The sequence below is a fragment of the Micromys minutus genome (genome assembly GCF_963924665.1).
Source record: "Micromys minutus genome assembly, chromosome: 5".
Classification (NCBI taxonomy): domain Eukaryota; kingdom Metazoa; phylum Chordata; class Mammalia; order Rodentia; family Muridae; genus Micromys; species Micromys minutus.
The window spans coordinates 28,919,874-28,943,048 of record NC_137974.1 but is presented as its reverse complement, the minus strand read 5'-3'; the positions used below and the strand labels follow the sequence as shown (position 1 = coordinate 28,943,048).

General features: G+C 42.7%; 1 protein-coding gene across 3 annotated transcripts in view; it reads right to left on the bottom strand.

Moving 5' to 3' along the window:
* SLAIN1 (SLAIN motif family member 1) overlaps positions 1-23,175 on the bottom strand; it is a gene marked incomplete at both ends in the record, with an annotated part of 50,474 nt that overhangs the window by 2,700 nt on the left and 24,599 nt on the right. Inside the window, 4 exons of one of the 3 annotated variants that reach the window (XM_080916772.1) lie at positions 2,466-2,621; positions 10,413-10,754; positions 12,396-12,545; positions 13,566-13,715. In XM_080916772.1, the coding sequence (XP_080772898.1) occupies positions 2,466-2,621; positions 10,413-10,754; positions 12,396-12,545; positions 13,566-13,715 (798 nt within the window). Of the gene's footprint in view, positions 1-2,465; positions 2,622-10,412; positions 10,755-12,395; positions 12,546-13,565; positions 13,716-23,175 lie in introns of those variants that run through there. The other 2 variants (XM_080916773.1, XM_080916774.1) reach the window with 2 other exon arrangements.

Genomic DNA, 23,175 nt, shown 5'->3' with positions numbered 1-23,175 from the left:
AAACCTTGACTAAGATACAAAGAGAGCAATCTGAGTAAGAATCCTTAAAATTTTACCAACATTAAATATTATTTTATAGTTTGCAGCAATAAACAGGCAGAAATATTTAAGTTTGTACTCCCTTTCTCTGAAGATGAAAATAAGATATTAATTTAAAAGCAACCATGGCACGGTTTTGCCTTGATGCAAAAATTTTTAACTCATTGTTTTTAAATTAAAAGAAATCTGTTAATTAAAAGACAGTGTAGTACGTGACTCTGGCTCAGCATCTCCAGAAGTACATATGCTAGTGACTTTCTTCAGTGACCATGTTCATGTACCTCATCTCAAGATGGACAGCATCACCAGCTCCTCACACTCCCATACTCCATCCCCCCCCCCCCCCAGGAAAACATCTCCCAAGAGAACAAGTTTTTTCTTCTGTCACTGCACGCTGGCCATCCCTACACTGGAATCACATCCCACGCTCCTTTCTGTGTGGCACTTCTTCTTAAAAGGTTGCATCGTCTACTTCTAACGCTATCCAACAGTCCTGGTCCATCGTAGCCCATGAGTCGATGGGGGCCAGTCTCATCCAAACCACCAACCAGTGACCGACTTTCTATTGCACAGTAATGCCTCCCGTTTGTTGCTCTGCTCTTGCCTGTAAGTGACTTTTCTCTCTTCAATTCTTTACATATACTAAATAGAATCCCACCATAATGAATGCCCCCATCCATTCCTTGTGCTTTTGCTTCGTTAAGCATGGACCCAGAGATATTTATATGGCACTATCAAGTATAATTTATTATTATTATCATTATCATTATTATTATTATTAATTCTGTGGTTCAAATGTCTCAGCTCTGGCCACAGGTCATTTCCTTCCAACACATTCACATTGGCTTTTTTAGTATTTCAAAGCTATAAATTCTAAATCATGAACACTCCATCCTCTTTTGTGTTGGATTAATTTTCATGGCATTCAAAGATGCTATTGTCAACAGTGAGTTAAAATCAACAAATCTCTAATCAGTTGTTCTGCCCAGCAACTGAGTTACCTGCAGATTTTAAACTAAGATTGTGTGGTGTTTTCTTTTATGCGGCAACTCTAATGAGTTCCAGAGAAAGGTATGGCGGAGGCAGGATGTACCAAGCTCGCCACAAAATTGGAATGCATGGGGCAGTGACCACCACGGGAACTTAGTGAGTTGGGTGGGATGTTCTAAAGCTCCAGGCCAGAGTCTGCCGAGATGAGAGAGATAAGAACAGCCCGATGGTGCCATGTGGTTCTCTGATGTTCAGCTTGGTCTATCACTAGCATGGCATGGTGTCCTTTTCTTTCTTCTTCTTCTTTTTTTTTAATTTTTTTATTAATTAATGCAGCAGAAACTTAAGTGCATTTTCCACTTAAGGTATCACACAGCCTTCAAGCTTCAGATCGGAAAAGTTTGGTTATATACATATATATTTCTATGTTGCAGAAGTTCAACCTGTATACTCAATAGCATGTGCTAGGGTCACCAGGAAAGCAATCAAGACTTTCCAAAAGATGACATTTTTGGAAATGGTATGAAGAAAACAGAAGAGATAAATAAAAGAAGATGTAGCCCATGCCGGAGCTCAGGGTCAGAGTAGCTGACCTCAGGTCTCAGATAGCTGAGAACAAAAACCCCAGCACAAGACAGACCGCATGACTCTACACCTGACCTGCCCATTTGAAACTGTTTCTCATCAACAAAATGATAATGGAAACAGTATCGCAGAGTTGTTGGTAGACAACATATGATAATGCCTATAAACCAGCTAGAACACTCCTTACACAGAATAAATGCCATCATTTTGTTGTTAGGAACCAGAACTTAAAGACATAAAAGACAATCTCAGGTTGGGAAATGAACTGGTATCCGAACCTAGGTTGGAGGAAGAAGAATTTAAGAACCACTTGAGATGCAAACTCTTAGCCAGAATTCTGCATTCTCTGTGGACCTCTCACGGTATGTGAATATTGGCCTAGCGTCTTTGTAAGACTCAAGCAGCAGACCTCATATGCAGGGATGGGAGGAGGGACTGGAACCCCTGCATCCCTACAGGAGCTATGGGTACACTGGAATGGAGGATAGAAAATTACCTCTACAACACTAATATATATCTTCATCTTAAAAATGACCACAGTAACCGCTGGACCAAACAGGGTGTGCCTCTCAAGTGAAAATAGCAGGCTCACAAAAGGACAGATAAGAAACTGTATAGGAAACAGCATGTACACAGGTAAGCTGGTGATTTTTCAGTGTGTCTGCAACCTTGAGTTAAAGGCCCTCCCTATAATTTATTAGTTGTAGCAGCTAGAAACATGGGCACTGGAGGAAATGCTTGCTCACAGTGAAAAGCTAAGAGACAAGACAGAAATGGAAGTGAGAAAGAAATGTTGGCAAAACAAGCCACTTCCCACCTGGTGTCCCAACTAACTAGAATGTCATACTTACTGCAGGATGGTACCCGAGAAATCCCACTTCCAGCTCCATGCAAGCTTGAGTCAAAACTCTGGCTGCTCCTCACGGTCACGGGAGAGCTGAGGTTGCCACTGACTGCAGGGGTGCTTGGCGTCCGGGCCAGGTTTGGCATACTTCTTCGTAGCTTATCTAAAGGAAGAAAGGACTTTCCTAAATTGAAAACCACAAATAAATTGCACACCAACAGAAACATTTGCTTCCAAAGTAAATCAATAAAAATGCCATTTTGATCAACGACACAGAAAAAAACAGCATGTCCATTACAAATAGACTGGGGGAGAACCAATCTCTTATATGGGCAGTGTACACTCTAGAATATTCTGATACATTTTTTTTTGCCTTTCTATTCTGATCATTTTTTTTTAGTTTTACTAGATATTTTATGTGTTCACATTTCAAATGTTATCCACTTTCCTGGTTTCCCCTCCCCCTGCTTCTTTAAGGATGGTCTTCCTTCCACCTACCCACTCCCACCTCACCACCCTGGCATTCCCCTACATTGGGGAGATGGGCCCTCACAGGACCAAGGGCTTCTCCTCCTATTGATGCCAGACAATGCCATCCTCTGCTACATATGCGGCTGGAGCCATGGGTCTGTCCATGTGTACTCTTTGGAGGGTAATTTAGTCCTTGTGGGAGTGCTCTAACTGATACATTGTTGTTGATAAGAGAAAACACATTCTATAACAAAGAAAAGGGGCATCCTTCTTTTTTGTTACTGCTCAGTAAATGAATTAACCCCTCCAGCAAATAAGGTTAGAAAATAACCTTGCAGTTATTTAGAAATAAAAACACTAAAAATAAAGGAACTTGCATATTTAAAAATAAACAATATGAGACTCGAAGCCAAAGCTTACTACATCTTTTGGTAACAGGTCAAAGTGGAATAAAAATTCCAATTTTAACTGTCTTAGGATAGCTGCCAGTCACTACCATTAACTTCTTTAAAGTGTTCACCCTCCCATATGCAAACAGCGTGCACACTCAAAGATCAAAGCACTGAATGACCCATTTTTGATTCTCTCTTGCAAGGCTACCTTCTGCCACCAGGAGGTAGCAGAGAGTTACAAATAGCCTGGCTCAGATTTGACCGCATATGTAGCAGAGGATGGCATTGTCTGGCATCAATAGGAGAAGCCCTTGGTCCTGTGAAGGCTTGTTTTCCCAGTGCAGGGGAATGCCAGGGTGGTGAGGTAGGAGTGGGTGAATGGGAGGGGGGATGAGAGGGACCTAAAAAGGGGATAACATTTGAAATGTATATACATAAGTGATCCAATAAAAAACAAAATAATAATAATAATAATAATAATAATAATAATAATAATAATAATAATAATAATAGAATCGGTTCAAGGTAATTGGTTCTTTCTAGCATGGCCCTCTCCTTCATTATCACACAGGTCAGCTCACTCCTACTCAGAAAACAAAAGGTGCAGTCTGACCTGGAGCAAGCACTAAACTGGACTCCGTTCTGTTCCCCCTTTAGGCCTCCATCCTGTAAAGACCCTGACTTGCCCAACCCCCACTCCCCTGTACTCCAGAGTCCACAGTTCTAACATTCCTTCCACCACAGAGTTCAGAGCTCCTATTTGTCACCCACTTAGCTGGTTTCTACAGACCCTGCCACACCTTCTAGAACACGGGGACAGACCTGGGAAGTCCCAGTTCAGCTCTGTCCATTCCAGGCCTTCTCACCTCAACCCCAAAGCCCTGCACTCTGAACACGGGTCAGATTAAGCCTCCGGGCTTCAGGCTCAGCATATACCACCAGGCATATCTCCTGATGCCCCATTCCTGCCTTTCACCGGTTCCCAATGACGGGACTACTCCCTAACTGGACACAGCGGTTCCTCCATCGGACATGTTTCTTCACCCCATGGGAGGAGAGAATGGAGAAATATCTATGGTGTGTACATTAAATGCCAACCACTCTGTATATGTTGGGGGTGCCACAGTGTGTGGGGACTACCAGTTTCCAGTTCTTGAGTCTATGGTTTAAGCCAGAGCTTTCTATCTCTAGTTCTATCATCAACCTTTAGAGGAAAAAAACTAATATAAATTCAGTTTCTCCAAAATGAAAGAAATTAAATATTAAAAAATAACATCTTTAAAAGTAGGGTTAAATTTTGGAAGACCACAAACACAGTGATGTCTAAACTTGTTTTTAATGAGGTTTTTTTTTTTTTTTTTGCTAAAGTCTGTTAAGAATTAACTTTATTAATATATACCCTAATACACTGGAGTGTGTATCTGGGCATGCAGCCTGATGGTCACATTTTTTTGACAAGCTAAGTCAGAAACCAGTGATGTATTTGACTCATGATGCAAATCAACCCAGATCCCTTTATCTTCCTCCCTTACACACCACATCACCTTCATTGCTCATGCTCTTTAACTGTACTGTCCAGCAGCTGATTGCCCTCTGGTGTAGTCTAGGGAATAGACAGAAAAACCAGACAAGGATAACCGGCATATTATGTAGTAAGTATAATGAAGTACAATAAGAAATTTTAGAAGGTGCAATGAGGGAAGACCAGTGTGTTTACACCAACTTGCACATTCTTGATAATACATTATGAGTATTCACAGAGAAGCTCCTGTATCCACGTGCTGGCTACCACTGCCATATTCCCTGTCGGTCAGCTCTATAGTGCAGCTGTCATAGATTCTTCTCTTTCGTGGTTATTCTCTTCATTAAGGCTATTTCCCCCTTACTCTAGGGATTCCTTCCAGAATCTCAAAGGTCTAAAACCATATAGACTACCAGAATGTACATACAATGTTTTTATTGTACAGTCATACCTATGACAAATGATTAGTGAAAGTTTAAAAGCAAGTCAATAATAAAAGTTATTTTAAAATCTATTGTTTATATCTTAGGGTTACTATTGCTGTGATGAAACACCATGACCAAATAGCAAGTTGTGGGGGGAAGGGCAGATTTTTGGCTCACATTTTCATATCACTGTTCATTATGGAAGGAAGTCAGGACAGGAACTCAACCAGAGCAGGGTCATGAAGGCAGGACCTAATGCAGGTCATGGAGGGATGGATGCTTCTTACTGGCTTGCTCCCCATGGCTTGCTTAGCCTGCTTTCTTATAGAAAGGATGATACTACCCACAATGGGCCAGGCCCTCCCACATCAATCACTAATTAAGACAATAGGCTACATGCTTGGCTGCAGCCCGATCTACCAAGGCACTTCCTCAATCAAGGTGCCTTCTGCACCAGCTACACTACCTTGTGTCAAGTTGACATAAAACTAGCAGCACAGTTGATTTCCACTATTTTCCCGTTCATATCCTTTGACCTCAGTAAACAGGGTAACAAAGCCCAGAAAACAGAACCTCAGATGAAGGGAAAACTCTCCTCAAGGCTCCCCTGGACTCAATACTTGAGAGTAAGTCCAGTTTCACAAACAACACAAGCACTTCATCCCCAGCCCCTCTTGAGACTTGACTTTTAATAGTACATCTCCCAATTTCTAAACTCCATAGCCCCTTATAGCAAACAAAGCAATATATTTAAGTGTGTGTGTGTGTGTGTGTGTGTGTGTGTGTGTGTGTATGTGTGCGTACACTCGTGCGCACTCTTCTTTTATCTGTGTGATATAACCCAGAACTGAAAAGAAGGCATAAACTTCCAGAACCCACAGCAAGGTCTCTTGCTGTCACAAGTCTGATGTGGTGAGGAAGAATCTAGGTCTATATAATACTGAATATTTTCACCATATATACTTTAGATAGCATAGAGACAGAGCAAGGCAATCGCTTTCCGTTAACTAGAAGATTGAGCTTCTACAGTTGGAAATGTAATTCCACTGGCTGATTGTATGGTTCAATGGTACAACAGTTCGCCTAGCACAGATTAGTCCCTGGGTAAGTCCCCAGTACTGTAAATTAATTAATTCAAATCAAAACGCATTTACTTTTTAAAAACTCTACCATGTTTTTAATATAGTGAGATTAAAAGCTGGACCATGAGCATACGTGTGCTTTCTTCCCAGAGCGGCCAGCTGGGTCACCCTGCTACAGTTCATCTCAACACAGCCATGTGTGTGCTTCCAACAGAATAGAACCTTCAGACACCCTTGATACTTTAACCCCAAGTGCATATGGATCTCCTATGATGAAGAAATGTGTACAGAATCACAATACTTTTATCACACTTAATCATAGTATCATAACTCATAAGCAAAATTTTCCAAACATCCCAAGAATACCATTTGTTACAGATCCCCCTTCAAACCATAATCTAGATAAAGCACATACATCATGTGTGGCTAATCTCCATTAATCTAGACACACTGGTCTTTGAAAGCTGTCTTTACATGTACTTGGGTACCAGGTCAATTTCCTAACACCATAATCCTGGAATACACCCTTACTAATAAGCCGTCCAAGTACAAATACTCGGACACTTCCAAGTGAGCTGTGGCCACTGGTTGAATCAGACCAACTGGAAATATGGTTCTCCTCCATGACAAGCTATCTGGAATTTATTCATAGTAGGACACACTTTCAAGTCCAAGAACTGAAAGGCAACATCCCAATTCCATCTTCCTAAGAAATCAGAAACTTCATCTTCAAGGAACAATATACAACAGAAAGGTGGACCATGAGAAGAGTTCAGATGTTCAATGGGGAGTGGGGGAGGGGCAGTGAAACTCAGCCTTCTGTGGAACAAAGACAACTCAGGAACCAAGGAGACACTAGTTTCATCTGCCAGTCAACACAACGCAGACCCATGGAAGGGGCTGTGCATTGCACCACCAAACCCTAAGGAATACAGGAATGGTAGGAAAGAATCAGCAAAACTTAGTTACTTCTGTGATTCGCTGTCTGACAAATATACTCCCAATTCAAAGATCACCAAAACATGACAAGCAGTCTCCTTCGAAAATAGGCAGTGTAGGAGTCGCAAGAAAATAAATTTTAAAAATTTCATTTCTACCATTTTCAGTTGTTGCTGTTTTTTATTTAGGTTGTGGTTTTGGTTGCTTGAGCAGTCTATGTAGGCTTGGCTGGCCTAGACTCACTTTGTCAACCAAGGACATCTCAAACTTAAGAGATCCCCCTGGCCCCTGCCCCTACTCCCTGCCCCTGCCTCTCCAGTGCTGGGATTAAAAGTGTGTGTCACAATGCCACTTTGTCCCAGTAGTTACATAAAATTCAGTATATATTTAAAATATATTTTATTTATTCTCAAATTTTTTCAAACACATAAGTATATACAATGTGTTTTTTTTTTTTTTTTTTAATTATAGCTACTCCTCCCTTCTGGGTCGTGATTTACCCCAGGATCCCCGAACACATCCCCCTTGCAACCTTATGTGCCACTTTAAATTTCTCATTATCATTTTAAAAAATAAACCAAAGAGCTAATAATTATTCTTCTCCCATCTATATTGTTTTAGTAACAGAAACAAAACACTGGGCACTCTCAAAGTTCCCATTTTCTTCCATAAGTTGGTTCAAATAACATTGAAGGCTCAGACATACATTTAAAAATGTTCAGAACGTGTAGGTGGGGTGGGAGAGGAAATCTATTCAGCACAGCGACTCTGAGAACTGCCGTGTTCACTATTTAACTTATAACATATTTAAATTGGGAAAATTATACCAGATAGTTTGATGTGAAATTACAGTGACGTTTTCTGAAAGTTAGGTGTTATTTTTTTCTTCATTTTACAGCTAAGAAAACCGAAGCTGTGGGGAGCTGAGGAACTGCGTGGTAGAGCAGGACTGGAACTCAGGACCCGCCGAACTCGGCACCTATGCTCACAACTGGGAAGCTGATTACTCAGATGCACAGCCAGGAAATTACCTTTGTGCTCCATGTCCCTTCATGTGAAGAAACACTTGGGGAAAACAGAACTACCACCGCCAGATCCTGGACTGCAGAGTGTGTCCACCTTCCTTTGAGCAGTATGAGCGCTGGTTTCAGGGACACCTCGTCCTTTCCAAGGCACAAAGTGACACAGAAGAGCATGATCCGCTGACAGTGCCAACCAAGATGGAGAGCCAGCGCTTGCAGGACAAACTGCTGCCACCTCGGTGCCTGAAGACACCTTCAGATGACAAGCCCAGGTGCCTGTCTTCCAGCTGTGATGTGGTGTCAGGACAGCCAGGAAAGCAGGGAGAATAGGGCACCATCTGCCCAGTAGCAGGAGCTTTAGCAAGAGCTGATAAAACTTTCTTTAAGTTTAAAATCTGAGCCTATTAACAGAGATACTGGGAGCACAATGCTTTCTAATGGACTTTTAGTTATCGGTAATAATTAAAGTGTAGAGGAGGGGAAGGTGAAAACTAAGAATGTTAGATCACTAGTCCAATTTGTATCCACCCTACTGACACTTCAAAGGACTGTTTACTTACAGAGTTTGAGGAATGGCATCATTTAATAATTAAAGGCTCTATCATAGCCCAAAATAGCCATGTAGTTTCTTCCAATTTTCTAGGTTCTACATGGAGGTTCTGGCTTATCATCAACACAAATGCACACCAGCCTTTGGGTGCTACAAAACTGTTCTCTTGGTGGCTCCCGATAGCCAGAGTCTAATTTCTTAGAACACAAGGAAGAGGATAGAGAAAAATGTGAAAGAGAATTATAACTCACTACTATAATGAACACTGCGGATCGATTTCTCATTAGAACACAGGGCAGCTGTCTCCCTCATTCTGCTGCTCTGTGGCTACTAATCTGAAGGTGGGAATTAGAAGCTTGCTTCCCAAATCCCCCTAAATCTGAGGGTGCACGAGCAGCAGGCTCCCAAGTCTTCATAGTTGACAACCTAAACCCAAATCCCACAGAAAAGGCTACTGACGCTGTGAATGCAACAGGGGGCCTGTAACCACACGGAGCTCAGCCATGAAGCCCTCAGCCTGCCCAATACTGCCACCTCACAGTGGACAAACAGCAACTAAAGATGCCCACACTTGGGGGCTGGAGAGATGGCTCAGTCAGTTCAGTGAATGCAGCAAAGGTGTGAGTCTGACATCAGATGTCCCAGCACCCACATTACAGAAGAAAAAAAGCTCCTGCAGCTCAGGGAAAGCAGAGCGAACCCCGAGGCCTGCTAACCAGCCCACACAGCCATCAGCGAGCTCCAGATTCCAGGGGGATATCGAGTCTCATAAGATAAGGTGAAGAATAATCTTCTTTATAGAATAGAGTTTATCCATGTAAGGGAGCTGAGAAGGTAGTAGAGGCAGAGAAAGGAGAAAGAATGTCAAGAAGTGGAGAAGTAGAGGCCGGCCATGAACACGTGGAAAGGGGGGAAGGGAATGGGGAGAGGGGGAGGGATGAGAGGACAGAGCGGGAGCAAGAAGGCAAGAGAGCAAGAGCGGTGGAGAATAATTAAGGCCATTGACCTCTAACTTCTGCCTCTGTGTACATGTGTATGTTTGGCAGGGTATGTGTGTGGGGGTGTGTGAGTATGGGGTATGTGGGGGGTTGGTATGGTGTGTGTGTGTGTGTGTGTGTGTGTGTGTGTGAGGGTGTGTGTGAAGGGGTGGGGTGTGTGGGGGGGAGTGGGGGGTAGGGGTTGGGAGTGGGGGAGGGTATGTGTGTATGTATGTATGTGTATGTGTGTATGTGGGGGGGTGGTATGGTGTGGGAGGGTGATATGGGGTGTGTGTGTACACGTGTGTGTGGCGTTTGTGTATGTGTATGTGTGGTGTGTGTACGTGAGGTGTGTGTGTGTTTGCTGTGCACACACAAATACACAGAAGAGCTTCATACATGGATATCATGCTAAGACAGGATTATCATGATAGGTTTCCTGAAGTAAGCTGAGACACAGCTAGAAGGCAGTCAACTTTAGATGTGAGTTTGGAGCAAACTGATAAGGCTATGAGGATGAACGTAGAGCTGAGAAGCACTGGCCACAGACTTACTGGCTGGAAACATAACCTACCTCCGTTGGTCCTGTTTGGCTGCTGATCTGGAGTTTGGGCTTGGGGTGAGTAATACTGTGGCTGCTGGAAATTATTTGAAGGGAAATACTGGGAGCTGGGGCTCCTCCTGCAATCCCGAATGCTGGAGAAAGTCTGTGAGTGAGGGATTCCTCTTTGGAAAGGCGAACACCTTGGAAGCCGGGGCTGGGGTGGTGGCAAATGGTCAAATTCTTCCTCGTCCTCCAGGCTGTACCGGTCATATTCTTGATCACTGCACGTCCCTTTCTTCCCGGAGCTCAGGGATAGACTGGAACTGTTTCTGGACACAGATGCTGACGTGGAGGCATAGTCTTGCCTGAGACCTAATGAGACAGACACTACTTTATGAGGCAGTTCAGAGAGACTAGCATTAAACTACAGTTCATGTTGTTACTTTAAAATGACAATAAGTTACTTATATGACGATACGACATTTTGTTTAAGGTCATTAAATACCCCCCCCCCCCGACACAAACAAAAAATATCCATCTTCCAATCACATATCCAATGTTAGGTCAGTCAATATTGAAAAAGTTATTATCCCCGGGTCTGTGAAGTTCAGACCTACCTGCTATGAACCCAGATATCATTACCTATAAAATTGCCCAAATTATCCTTTTTCAGGTTTGAAAATAGTTAGGAGAACAGAGTTTAGGAAAAAAATAACCACTGTAACTACAAATTCCTGCTAGCTAGAAGAATTACAAAAACCAACTCCCTGATGCAGTGAGGTACCTGCTCCCTCTACCAATGTTCAGGGCTAAGAAGAAAGTTTAAAACCCGAGGAGCAAATATTTTCTAACAAGGCCATCTCTCACCTTCTTTTATGTTACTAGCTATAATTTCTTCAGCGCATGATGATGTTTCAATGCTTCATTAGTGTTAGGCCACCGTAGATAGCAACCACCCCACACTGTCTTTGTTCTTCCTTATTATGAAGCTACATTGCCCATAACCAATTTTTAGAGTAGCCCTTTCATGGCTACTTAATATCTAAACATGATATCCGATCTTGCCCCACATCTTAGACTAAGCACTTAAACTCGCCATTAATGATACAAAGTAAGCACCTTGCTCTTCAACATGCATCTTATTAAATCCTAAGTTTCACAGTACTCTTGACTAATCGTAAGATGAGAACACTGGTGTGTTTAACAGTCTCCACTGTGCAGGCCTGAAAAGACCATCCCCAAACAAGCTGGTTCCTGTTTACTGATGAGTAATACTCTATGCTTTGGACACTACCCACTTATTTAAACTTTCATTACTGAAGGGCATCTAAACACATTCCAGCTAGAAACTGATGGTCTAAATGAGAAATACCCTCGATAGGCTCTCACATTTGGGTGCTTTGTCTCCAGTAGCAGGCACTGTTTGGAGATATTTAGGAGCTGTGAGCCCTGATGAAGTATAGCACTAGCTACAGGCCTTGAGAGTTCATAGCTTTGTTCTGTGGTTCACTCCACTGTTTCCAGTTTGCTTGTAAAGCTGTGATCTCCAAGCCTCCGTCTCCTGACACCATGCCTGCTGCTTGCTGCCACACTTCCACCATGCCATAGTGGACTCTCACCCCTCTGGAACCATAAGCAAAATAAACTCTTCCTGAAGCTGCCTGTGCTTAGGGTATTTAACCTAACTGATACAAAGTAACTGATGCAAAGTAACTGATACAATCTATTGCAAATAAAGATGTTGGAAACATCTGTGTGTTAATTTTTACCTATTGCTGTGAGAGGAATATTCAGGAATGCCTAAATCTCCATAGATCAATGGGATGCTGAGAGTTTGTCTAACATCTACAACATCCTTCAGCACTTAAGGAACTTGTAACTCTTCCAACTACAGAGGAAGCTGATACAAAAACAAAGAATCCACTCATCTGCCTACTCCCTGGGAAAAGTACATGATTTTCTACCACTGTTGTCCAAGTGGGGACCTTGTGTTCCTGGATTAAAAGTACATACTCTCTTCTTGCAGACGAGCCATGATCTGAACATCAGTGAGGTCCTGTAACTTGTAGCCCATGGATATAGAATCATCCTCCAACTCCGATGTGCTCAGCTCACTGTCAATAGAGGACTGGGGACTAAGTGGAGAGGCCCTGGAGGTATAACCTGAAACACAGAGGAAACGTGTCGTTACTTATGCAAATCATGAGAACACAGGTGTTACAACTCATAAACTAGTGGCATGTTTTCTTGTTTACATGTCACAAAAAGACTGACATGTCACCACTGACGAACAATAAATACATTTTTACATGTTTATAACCTATAAGAACAAAACTATTTACTGCTTCCTTTTTTTTTTTTAAATCCAACTTCTAGAATAAAAGCAAAATCATTTGATACTGTGTACTAAAAAATTAGTGCTAAAATCTAAGGGTGTGGCTTTTGAGGATACACACACACACACACACACACACACACACGAATGAAGAAAAATGTGCATACATTTATATATATATATTATATGCATATATTTGTATTCTTTTAATTGATAATCAGGTGACTGACTCTGGTAATAACGGAGTATATATTTCACAATTAAATTTAACCTAGTCCATTTTTAGTGGGCAGACACAGTAGTGCCACAAGTAGAAAATGCCATGAATAAAAGACACCTTTATGTAAAATCATGTACAGCTTCATAATTTAGGCCAGTAGGCAACCACAGGAGACTTGGTGATACCCAGGAAAAAATAGTCAATGGGCTAAAAGTCAATGAACCAAAGAAGAAAGGAGCCAGATGAAAGTATTACGTGAGGGATAAAAATCCAACACAATCATTCCTTCTCCTGAGGCCTGGATTCAAAAACCTAACAGAAAACACGAACTCTTTAGAAAAATGACATAAAGATCCCCCCATATCAAGCATTTGGAAACATGTGCCAAATACATGTCCATGCATGCTTTTGCTAAAGAGGGCAAGCAATCTACCAAACACAACCTGGCCAAGCGGTAAACAAGCACGGGGACGCATGCGCTTTCTGTACCCAGAGGAAGCGCGAGGCACAACCTCTAAGATACTAGGTCAGCCTCGAGTTGACCTGGTGACCTAGTCAGCCTAGGTCACTTCCCGTGTTTGATGGCTAAGCAGCAAAGCAAGCAGCTGGTCAGGAATTGAAATATTACCTGTTCTTTCAGGTGTTAGTATTGCTTTGTTGGAGGTTTTAGAGGAGCTGGGAGTGCTAACGCCATTGCTATAAGGGCTGAGTCTTGCAACAGGGCTATAAGGGAAAGCCAGGGAGACGGGTGAAGAGAAGAGACTCCGCCATCGGCTCGCTGTTGTGGAAGCAAAAAACAGCAGCAGTTAGCGCTACACAGGCAGATGCCGGTCCATCAGAGGGAGAAAAGAGGAGAGGGTTTTTTCTTTAAAGAAAGGAAAACAAAGCGACTTTTCACATGTTAACTGACTTCCATTAAATATGTAGAAATAAGCCATTTATGAGTTAAGCCCCATTCACACAACTACCGAGAAATAGAAAATCTGCCTCATTCTGATTAAATGCATTATAAAAAGGAAAATACGAGCTTCTACATTAGAAGTATTTTCCACTTCTGAATAAAGTGTTTTGTGATCACATAAAACAAACAATATCAAAGGATAAAGAAAACTTGAAGTTTCTAAAAGTTTGAGGACATGTTCTTAATAGTAAACGTTCAGAAACCTAAAAGTTGTTTGGTCTACTTTAAATGCAGTTAATTTCAGAACATACTGATCAAAAACTTTTATATAGATAAATCTAAAGAGATGGCAGCTGTCAGGAGCTCCTGTTGCTCTAACAAAGAGCCTGGTGCTTCCGCACAGTGGCTCACAAGCATTCATAACTCCAGTTCCATGAGCACCAGGCATTCGTGTAGAACACATACATATATACATATATGCGGGAAAAGCACTCACACAAATTAAACAAATCCAGTCTAAAAATTTTATGTGGAAATGTGGCTTTGGATTGCAAGACAAGTCCATAATGGTTACTGTGGAACCATTTCCACAGGCCCTAGGTCAAAGACTTTGGGTGAAGTGTCTCTGTACTGTGGAAAGCTGTCTACACGGACACTCCAGGATAGCGAATTTAGAGACTACCAATGATTGCTTTTCTTTTATAAGAATCTGTCCCCAGAAAGCTCTCAATACCCAAGAAACAATTCACAGACCTTATGAAGCTCAAAAAGAAAGAAGGCCAAAATGAGGATGCCTCAGTCCTTCTTAGAAGGGAGAAAAAAATACTCATGGGAGGAAATACAAGGTCAAATAGGAACAGGGATTGAAGAAAAGGTCATTCAGAATCTGACTCACCTGAGGATCCACCCCTTATGCAGCCACAAAACCCAAGAACTATTGCTGATGCCAAAAAGTATTTATTGGCAGGAACCAGATAGAGATGCCTCCTCAGGGGCTCTACCAGAGTCATAAAAATACAGCTGAGCATGCTTGCAGCTAACCATCTAACTGAACACAGGGACCCCAATGAAGGTGCTAAAGGAAGTACTGAAGGAGCTGAAAGGGTTTGCAGCCTCATGGGAAGAACAACATTATCAACCAACCAAACCTTCCACAACTCCCATGAAGTAAAACACTAACCACTGAACACACATTGAGAGACCTATGGCTCCAGTTGCATATGTAGCTGAAGATAGCAGTGTCTGGCATCAATGTGAGAAGAGGCCTTTGGTCCAGGGAGGGCACGTTTTCCCATTGTAGGGGAATGCCAAGGCAACAGGGTGGAGAGGGTGATTGAGAGCAGCATGTGCACCTTTGTGGAGACAGGTGAAGGAGGGATGGGAGGGGGAAAAGGGATGAGGGGTAGATAACATTTCAAATGTAAATACAGAGAGTATCTAACTTTAAAAAAAGAAAAATTACTTCCTAGCTGAATTATATATATATATATATACATATATTATATATATATATATAATATACATATATATTATATATATATGAGTCTTGAAGGCAGATTAGCAGTTAATATTTCCATACTACTTTGATAAGAAACTGAAAATAACATAAAGAAAATGTGCCTACAATTACCACCTAATCTAATTCTTCAATTCTTTAGTTATTGCGCATATACTAATAGGTTTACCTATCTCATCCAAAATTACATCCTCCTCTTTAATTTTAAATTTTAAATAAAAAAGATATGGTAAAAAAAAAATCTTTAGTGAATCACAAACATCATTTGCCTACTCTTCATAGCAGGCAAATCACCTTTTTTTGTCCAAGTCTACTTCTACCAAAAGCAAACACTTAGACATAGTAAGCAGAAATAAGAAAGCAGCTTACCAGTCAGTTTAGAGTTCACCTTGAAAAAATAATGTAGTTTGTACATTTTGAACATCTGACATCACTTAAAGTGAGAAAAAACAACCACCAAAAACCAAAACAAAAAGGCCAACCCTGAAAAGCATCCATGGCCTTTCTCTGGTACCTGCTAAGGAGCATTCGCCCACCACTGAGAAGCGCTTGAAGTGGCCCCAGGGACGGGGACATGGTGGATACTGTGGATGCGGATGGTGAAGCAAACAGTAAGCTGTAAAAGTGGGATGCTGAAGACCCTTGAAAATCCCATTAAGGTTATTTAAAGGAGCAGAAAGTTCCCATCTCTCTTCAGTTATGTAAATACAATTTTACTTCCTATTATAGGTGAGGTAAACCAGCAAAGCAACTATATTCAGAATCCTCAGGTTACCTGGGAGACGGTGTCCTGAGGTCTGGTTCCTAACGACACAGGTTCTGTGAGCCCCTTGTTCAATTTGTATGTCTATGCTTGGTTCTTACTGAGCCAGAACAGACATGGACTCCCAGAACTTGACCCCTGCCCACCCCAATATACCACAAAAGTGCAGTCAGCACACATACTAGGTCTTACCACCTTCCATCTCAATTACAGGGTATCTATCTGTCATTACAAATTCTGTGTACAAACAACAAAGTCAATAGTTCTTTGTGACTGCTCGCTTGGTTGACAATGATATTTTATAGGAGTCTGATCGTGCGCCAGGCAAACTACAATGGCTTCGTGTTCTCATCCACAGATGCAGGGACACAACACATCACCAGTAAGCAGCATTCATTATTCTGCACAACTCCAGTGGCCCAGCCTTCCTGCACAATGGCAGTTATTGTGGCTATGACAGCAAGAGCATGAGTAGGAACAGATAGCATCTATTGACAGAAAGAACTTCTATACTGTCCTCAGAAATGAGCTGGGCACTGGGGGGGGGGGGGAGTTATTATAGAGGCAATCTCACAAAACAATGTTGCTCTATTAGTGCCCACGGCCATGATGCAGAGGAGAAAGGCAAGGAAGAGGCGGAAGGGATGCTTCCTCTTTTTCCCTTCTGTGGAGCTAAGGATCTGCAACAGAAACAATTTTCTGAATAGCAAACAAACCGCACAGGACGTTTAAAGGGGTTTAATTTGTTCGCTTTGAAATCTGTTTTGTTTGTCCTTTGGAGCACATGTTGGCCTCTGACTTACTATGTAATTGAGGTGGGCCTTGAACTCGGGTCCCACTTCTATGGCCAAAGTGCTAGAATTACAAATGTGTGCTTCATACTCAGCCAGTCAAGTGGACTTTCTTAACACAAGGATGTTAACTTGTTTGGTATCCAAAAGATGCCCAAAATGCCACTAAGAGGAGGAAGGCAATCTTCCCAAGGCAGCAAGCAGGTGACTGGCTCCTCTACAGTGAGTTTCCTTTACTCTCTGCGGAAAAGGGTTGAGTTGTAGGAAATACTGGGCATCACATGACTGTACTTCTTACTCAGTCCCAACCCCTGCTGGGAGAGCAGGTCAGACGTGCTTAGTCGGCTGCTCACTTATTTTCTGTGCATCTCCAAGTTCGCAAATGTAAAATGAGCACTAATGAAATTAATTTTATGCCTTCGTATACATAACTACAAAAAAAAAAAATCCTACACAAATCCTCTAATGATTACGCCAAGACAATCATGGGAAGGTGTCAGAAAGTTGTTGCTTTCAGAAAAAAACTTACAGGTTCTACATCTCATTGCAAAAAAGTTACTGTGTGGATGGATGACAGAGAATTTCCCAGAAGCACTGATAGCCCTATACTAAACGGAGTTCAAAACGCAAGAAATATGGGGCTAGAGAGAGGCTGCAGGGCCACTCTTCCCAGCCCCCAAACCTGGTGGCTCACAACCACCAGCGCAGCTCCAGAGGGTCTGACGCCCTCTTCTGACTTCCATGGCTTCACACACATGGTAAAGAATCACAGACAGCCACACATCACATAAATAAAAAAAAACAATGAACGGCATCAAGCATCCTACAAACCACCGTTTCATACTGTGGACTCACGTGGATGTAAGCTCCTTCCTAGACGCTTTTAAGGCATTTGGAGTCCGAGCTGAAGGTAGTACACTCAGTACTAAACATGATACACTATTTTATCCAATACCTTGAACTTAAAACAACAGTGTTCAGTATAATGTCTTTGAAGACAAAGGGGACTAGGATTAGATATTTCAAGCCAGTAACAGGCTCAGTGAAAGAAGCCTGCCTGCAGAACACTCCCCCACACTCATAAGTAACAACTAAATCACCGAACTTAATCAGTATTAATCTTGTGACCCCACCCATGATGATTTTTATTTTTGTACTACCATTGATACAGATCTGTGACTGAGAAAGCAAACCTGTAAAAATTAGCTAAGAAAGAGTCACTGTCTAGTGTAAGCATGAAAAATTCTGGGGTGTACGGCTAAAATAAAAAACACTAGCCAGTTGGCAGAAAACCACACAAAAACCCAAGCAGTCTTCCTCAGTCTTGAAAAGCAAACACCTTCTAAAATCTCCAAGTGAGCCCAGACCTTCGATCCTTAGCACACGCTGTCCAGGTTACCCACAGGTTACCCACATCTGTGCTGTTTAATCAGGTGGCCCGGCCTGGGAGGACAGACCTTTGATCTTTCTAGGAATAGCCATCTCACAGAGCTGCTTCTCGTTTCTCATCTCTACTTTACCTTTCCCCCTTCTTACTACACATACACACACACACACTCACACACACTCACACACACTCACACACACACACTCACACACACTCACACACACACACACACACACTCACACACACACACTCACACACACTCACTCACACACACACACTCACACACACACACACTCACACACACACACTCACACACACTCACTCACACACACACACTCACACACACACACACTCACACACACACACTCATACACACTCACACACACACTCAAACACACTCATACACACAAAGCAGAGCTGCAGCACACAGACACTATGTCAAGTTCTAACCCCCCAGCCTCCTAACCACCCTCAGAGAAATTGTGTGGCCTAGAGTCAGAAGGGCAGAATGATCCAGCTCAAACTGGCTTTCTAAAGGAGCCTAGCCCTGGCTCTTCAAAGTTCACACACATCCATTTTTAAAAATAAGTCATGATCTGGTGACTTTTTGCTCAGGGCTTCTTCCTGACTAGCTAGAATATATGCTCCATCCTTTCCTATAGTTTAGCCTAGTGGACCTGGCCAACGGTCACTTCAGTATTTGTAGGCAAAGTCCTGTGCACCTCTGGCTGGGGGATAGAGGGTGGAAGAAAAGAAAGAAAAGCTACAGAATGATTCAGTCCAGAGCCACTCAGTATTTGCCAAGAGATACAGAAAGCATCGAAGGTCAGTCTCCAGTGGTGACTGCCTCTTCCTCATAGAAACACAACGGAGATTCTCCTGCTCCCCGCTCACGCTGGGAAGCATGCTAGGTCCGTATGCTCCTACCTGCCTTTGAAAATTTATGTTTCCCTCTACTTGTGCAAGCACCCGCTATCACACTGTAAAGTACCAGATGCCACAGACACGGAGATGAATAAAATATGGGGAATGTTCAGCCTCCTTCCCACTCCCATTTCTAAATAGCAGCTATTGCTGAAGAGAAGCCAGCAGGCAGGGAAATAAGGCTTTGCAGGAAGTACAGTGAATCACAGTGAGAGGTACACTCAGAAGGAAGCTCACACAGTGAGGAGAGTTTCCAATGGAAGACATGACGTTTAAAAGGGCCCTTGGCAGCACAGGAGCCTTTGTGTGGCAAAATGCCCTCCAAGAATGGAGAACACCAGCGGATGTGCAGAGGCAGGAAAGGGTATATCCAGCCTTGAGTGACCACTGTTCATGGGTGAGATGAGCTGGCCCTGGACACATTGGTAGCACTGAGGAGTCACTGACATACACTCTGTGCATGGTTGGGTTCTCACTCTGACCGGTAGAGAGGCACAATTACATCTGTATTTTACCATGACAGCCATGCAGATGAGCTAAAGACAACAGACTGACGATTGGGGGGCTTCCTCAGCAGATTTAGGGAGACATGGTCCTCACTAAAGCATGCTCAGAACTTGGGCAGATGGGCACACTAGGCTATCTTCTGAGCTGAGGTGGAGACATCTACTCCCCAGGGAACGTGGGAGTGGAGAAAGGAAGAACACATAGTCACAGTGCCCACTGAAACAAAGAACACGAGACATACATGTGAAACCAAACAGTTCAGCTGAGGTGGATGTGGGACAGGCCCGTGCGTCTGGCACCTAGTACAGACGTAGCATTCAGGAGTGGACAGCAGACAGACGCAGAAAAGTACAAGCAGGTGCTGGATGAAGGGGGGCAAACACAGCCATGAATAAACTCACTCAAAAAGACAATGGATTTAAGGGAATACTAATCAAGTATGGATATTTGGAGCTAAGATCCTATAAGTCAAGAAAGAACTTGAGAGGCTGAGGCAAAGGAATTATCACGAATTCCATGAAAACCAATGGGGGGGTGTTAAACGGTAAAGAATAGATATATGGAGAATCAGCCAAGGGACCTGAGGAAAGCCACCTTGAAGGATGAAGAGGCTCAAAGAAAAGATGGGGATAAGACAAAAACACAATGAAGCAAGACTAAAGAATAATAGGGAGAGGCCGGTGTGGGAGCCACAGCCACTGTCAGAGGCCAGGGCAACTCGGACCTAGTGAATACAAGTGACAAAGATACTGGTGTGAATAGGGGGAGCAGATAAGGGATGAAGAGAGAAGCCTTTAAGGAGAGCTTGATTACAAAAGGTGAGGAGAAATGTGGCTGGAGCTAGGAGGGGCTCACAGAGAAGGGGTAGTGTGTAAGAGCAAGGGCGTCTGTGTGTTCAGAGTGAAAAGAATGGACTGTGGGGGACGGTATGCTAACCAGAGGAGTGGCAGAGAGGGGAAGGGGGCAGCCTTGGAATGGAGCCTTGGGAAGTAGGAACGGAGCTCACAGGAGATGAGTGTAGACATAAGGGCCTGTTGTGCATAAACTAGAAAGCAGTAAATGCTGTAGGAAGCAGAGGCTGGCATAAATGATTCCTCGTGGCAATGGTGCTAGCTTCAGTGAATCAAGGACTTTGCACACTCTAAGCAAGCCCAACACTGACTACACCCCTATACTAATGCACTGCAACAACAGTCTGAAATCACTGCCATGGAAAATTAAAAAACAACAAGAAAAAAACAGCTACCCATGGAGAAGTAAAGAGATTTGCTTAGAAATGTGGTTTAGCATATCTCTAGAAAGATATTTATCTCAATATGTAAACATCAGTAAGATATCTGAAGATGTTATCAAGTATCTGTGTTATGATTCTGTTCAAGTTTTTTTGTCTTATGAGCTCGGGTTCATACCATTAATATTAGGTGGGCACGTTGTTAATGGAGTTGTCAAAATCCATAAGAGAAATCAAGCAAACACAAGTGACCGAAGAAAAACTGATATGATTTCAGACACTTTGGGTAAAAGTAAGGACAGTCACACAGGGATCTAGAAGATGACTCCCATCACAGATGACAGCAAATGGCCAGTGAGCCATTTTGTTTAAGAAAGCACCAACTAATAAACAGCCCAGCAGCCCAGGATATATTGTACACACACATACACACACATACACACACACACACACACACACACACACACACACACACGGATATGTGAAAGAGAAACTTCACACTCACACAGTGAAAGTTGAATTCACATATTCATGAGCTATGAAGTATTCTTTTGATTTTCTTCAACCAGCTAAAAATGTGAAAGGTGTTCATTGTTCACAGCTATATCGGCCAAAACCAGACACATCCAGTTTTGCCAACACCACAGCTAGCACACTAACAGCTTTACAATATCCATTTTCAAAACCATGCAAAGGGAGGGACCGTATTTCATATGTCAGATCCTCAGAGGCAGGCTAACTGCAGCTCCTCACACCTGCCCCCACTCCTCCAAGCCCAATCCCCCAGTCTCACCCACAGCTGGGCAGCAGAACTGCAGTCAGAGCACCCCCTTCCTCTGTGCCCCCATTTCCAGTGGACTACCCGGCGCTGACCCTCCAAAGCTCTCCTGCACTTGCTGCTTTCTCCCAGCTGCCACCCCCAGAATGCTCTCCACTCCTCTAGAAACCCACGGGGCCCTGTGGAGGAGAAGCCTGTAGGCTGAGGATGGATCTTCTCCAGTCTCATCCCCAGCTCTGCAGCAGACCTTCCACTGGGCCCCACTCCTCACCCCCTGACCCTGTTCCAGGGGAGTAACTACACAGATCCTGGTGGAACATCCTGCTTTCCTTAACCTTGTAATGACCCCATAGCTCCCAGTTCATTCCTAAGTACCCAGAAACACATTCTACCTGGAGCCCACTGTGCCCAGACCTATTGGGACACCAGACATTTTTGCTATAGGTGACATACTCTCTCCTAAAATCAGAGAGGAAACAGAAACCAACAGACAAAACCCCCACCCAACAAGGACAAGACTAGGAATCAGCACCTAGAATATCAATCTTTCCAATCCCAGATGCCTAGATACTATTGTTGAAACATAATCAATAAACAGCCAGGACATGTCTCCGCTAGGGCCCAGCAACTCTACCACAGCAGGCCCTGAATAGTCCGAGGTAAGTGAAGTACAGGCAAAAGACCTTAAAAAAACACCTTTTATGATTATGATACAAGTGTTAAGAGGAAATGAATAAAAGCTTTCAAGGCCCTAGGTGGAAATAGAATCAATAAAGACATCCCAAGCTGAGGGAAATCTGGAAATAAAAGAATTAAGAGCTCAGACAGGAACCACAGAAGCAACCTCCACTGACAGAAAATAAGATGAAAGAGAGAGCCTCAGATATTTTAACACACAGTAGAAGACATGAATACAGTGGTTTGGTTTTTTGTTTTGTTTCTTTCTTTGTTTTGTTTTTTTTTAAGTTAAATCTTAAAAACTCCTGGCAGAGAACATCCAGGAAGTTTGGGACTATGAAAAGACCAAATCTAAAAATATAGGGATAGGGAAAGGAGAAGAAGCCCAGCTCAAATGAGGTCCAGAAAATATTTTCAACAAAAATATGGAAGATTTCAATAACCCAAAGAAGTAGATCCCTATCAAATTATAAGAAGCATACAGAACACCAAACAGACGGAACCAGAAAAGAAAGTCCCTTCAGTACATAATCAAAACACTAAAAAAAATTAAAGAAAGAATATTAAAAGCTGCAAGAAAAAAAGAGTGAGTAATGTAGAAAGGCAGACATATTAGAATTACACCTGACTTCCCAATGGAGAACTGAAAAGCCAAAAAGGGCCTGACAAATGTGCTAAGCATTATAAGAGACCAACCACAAATGGCAGACTACTATAACCAGAAAAATTTTCACATATATGGAGAACATAAGATACTTCATA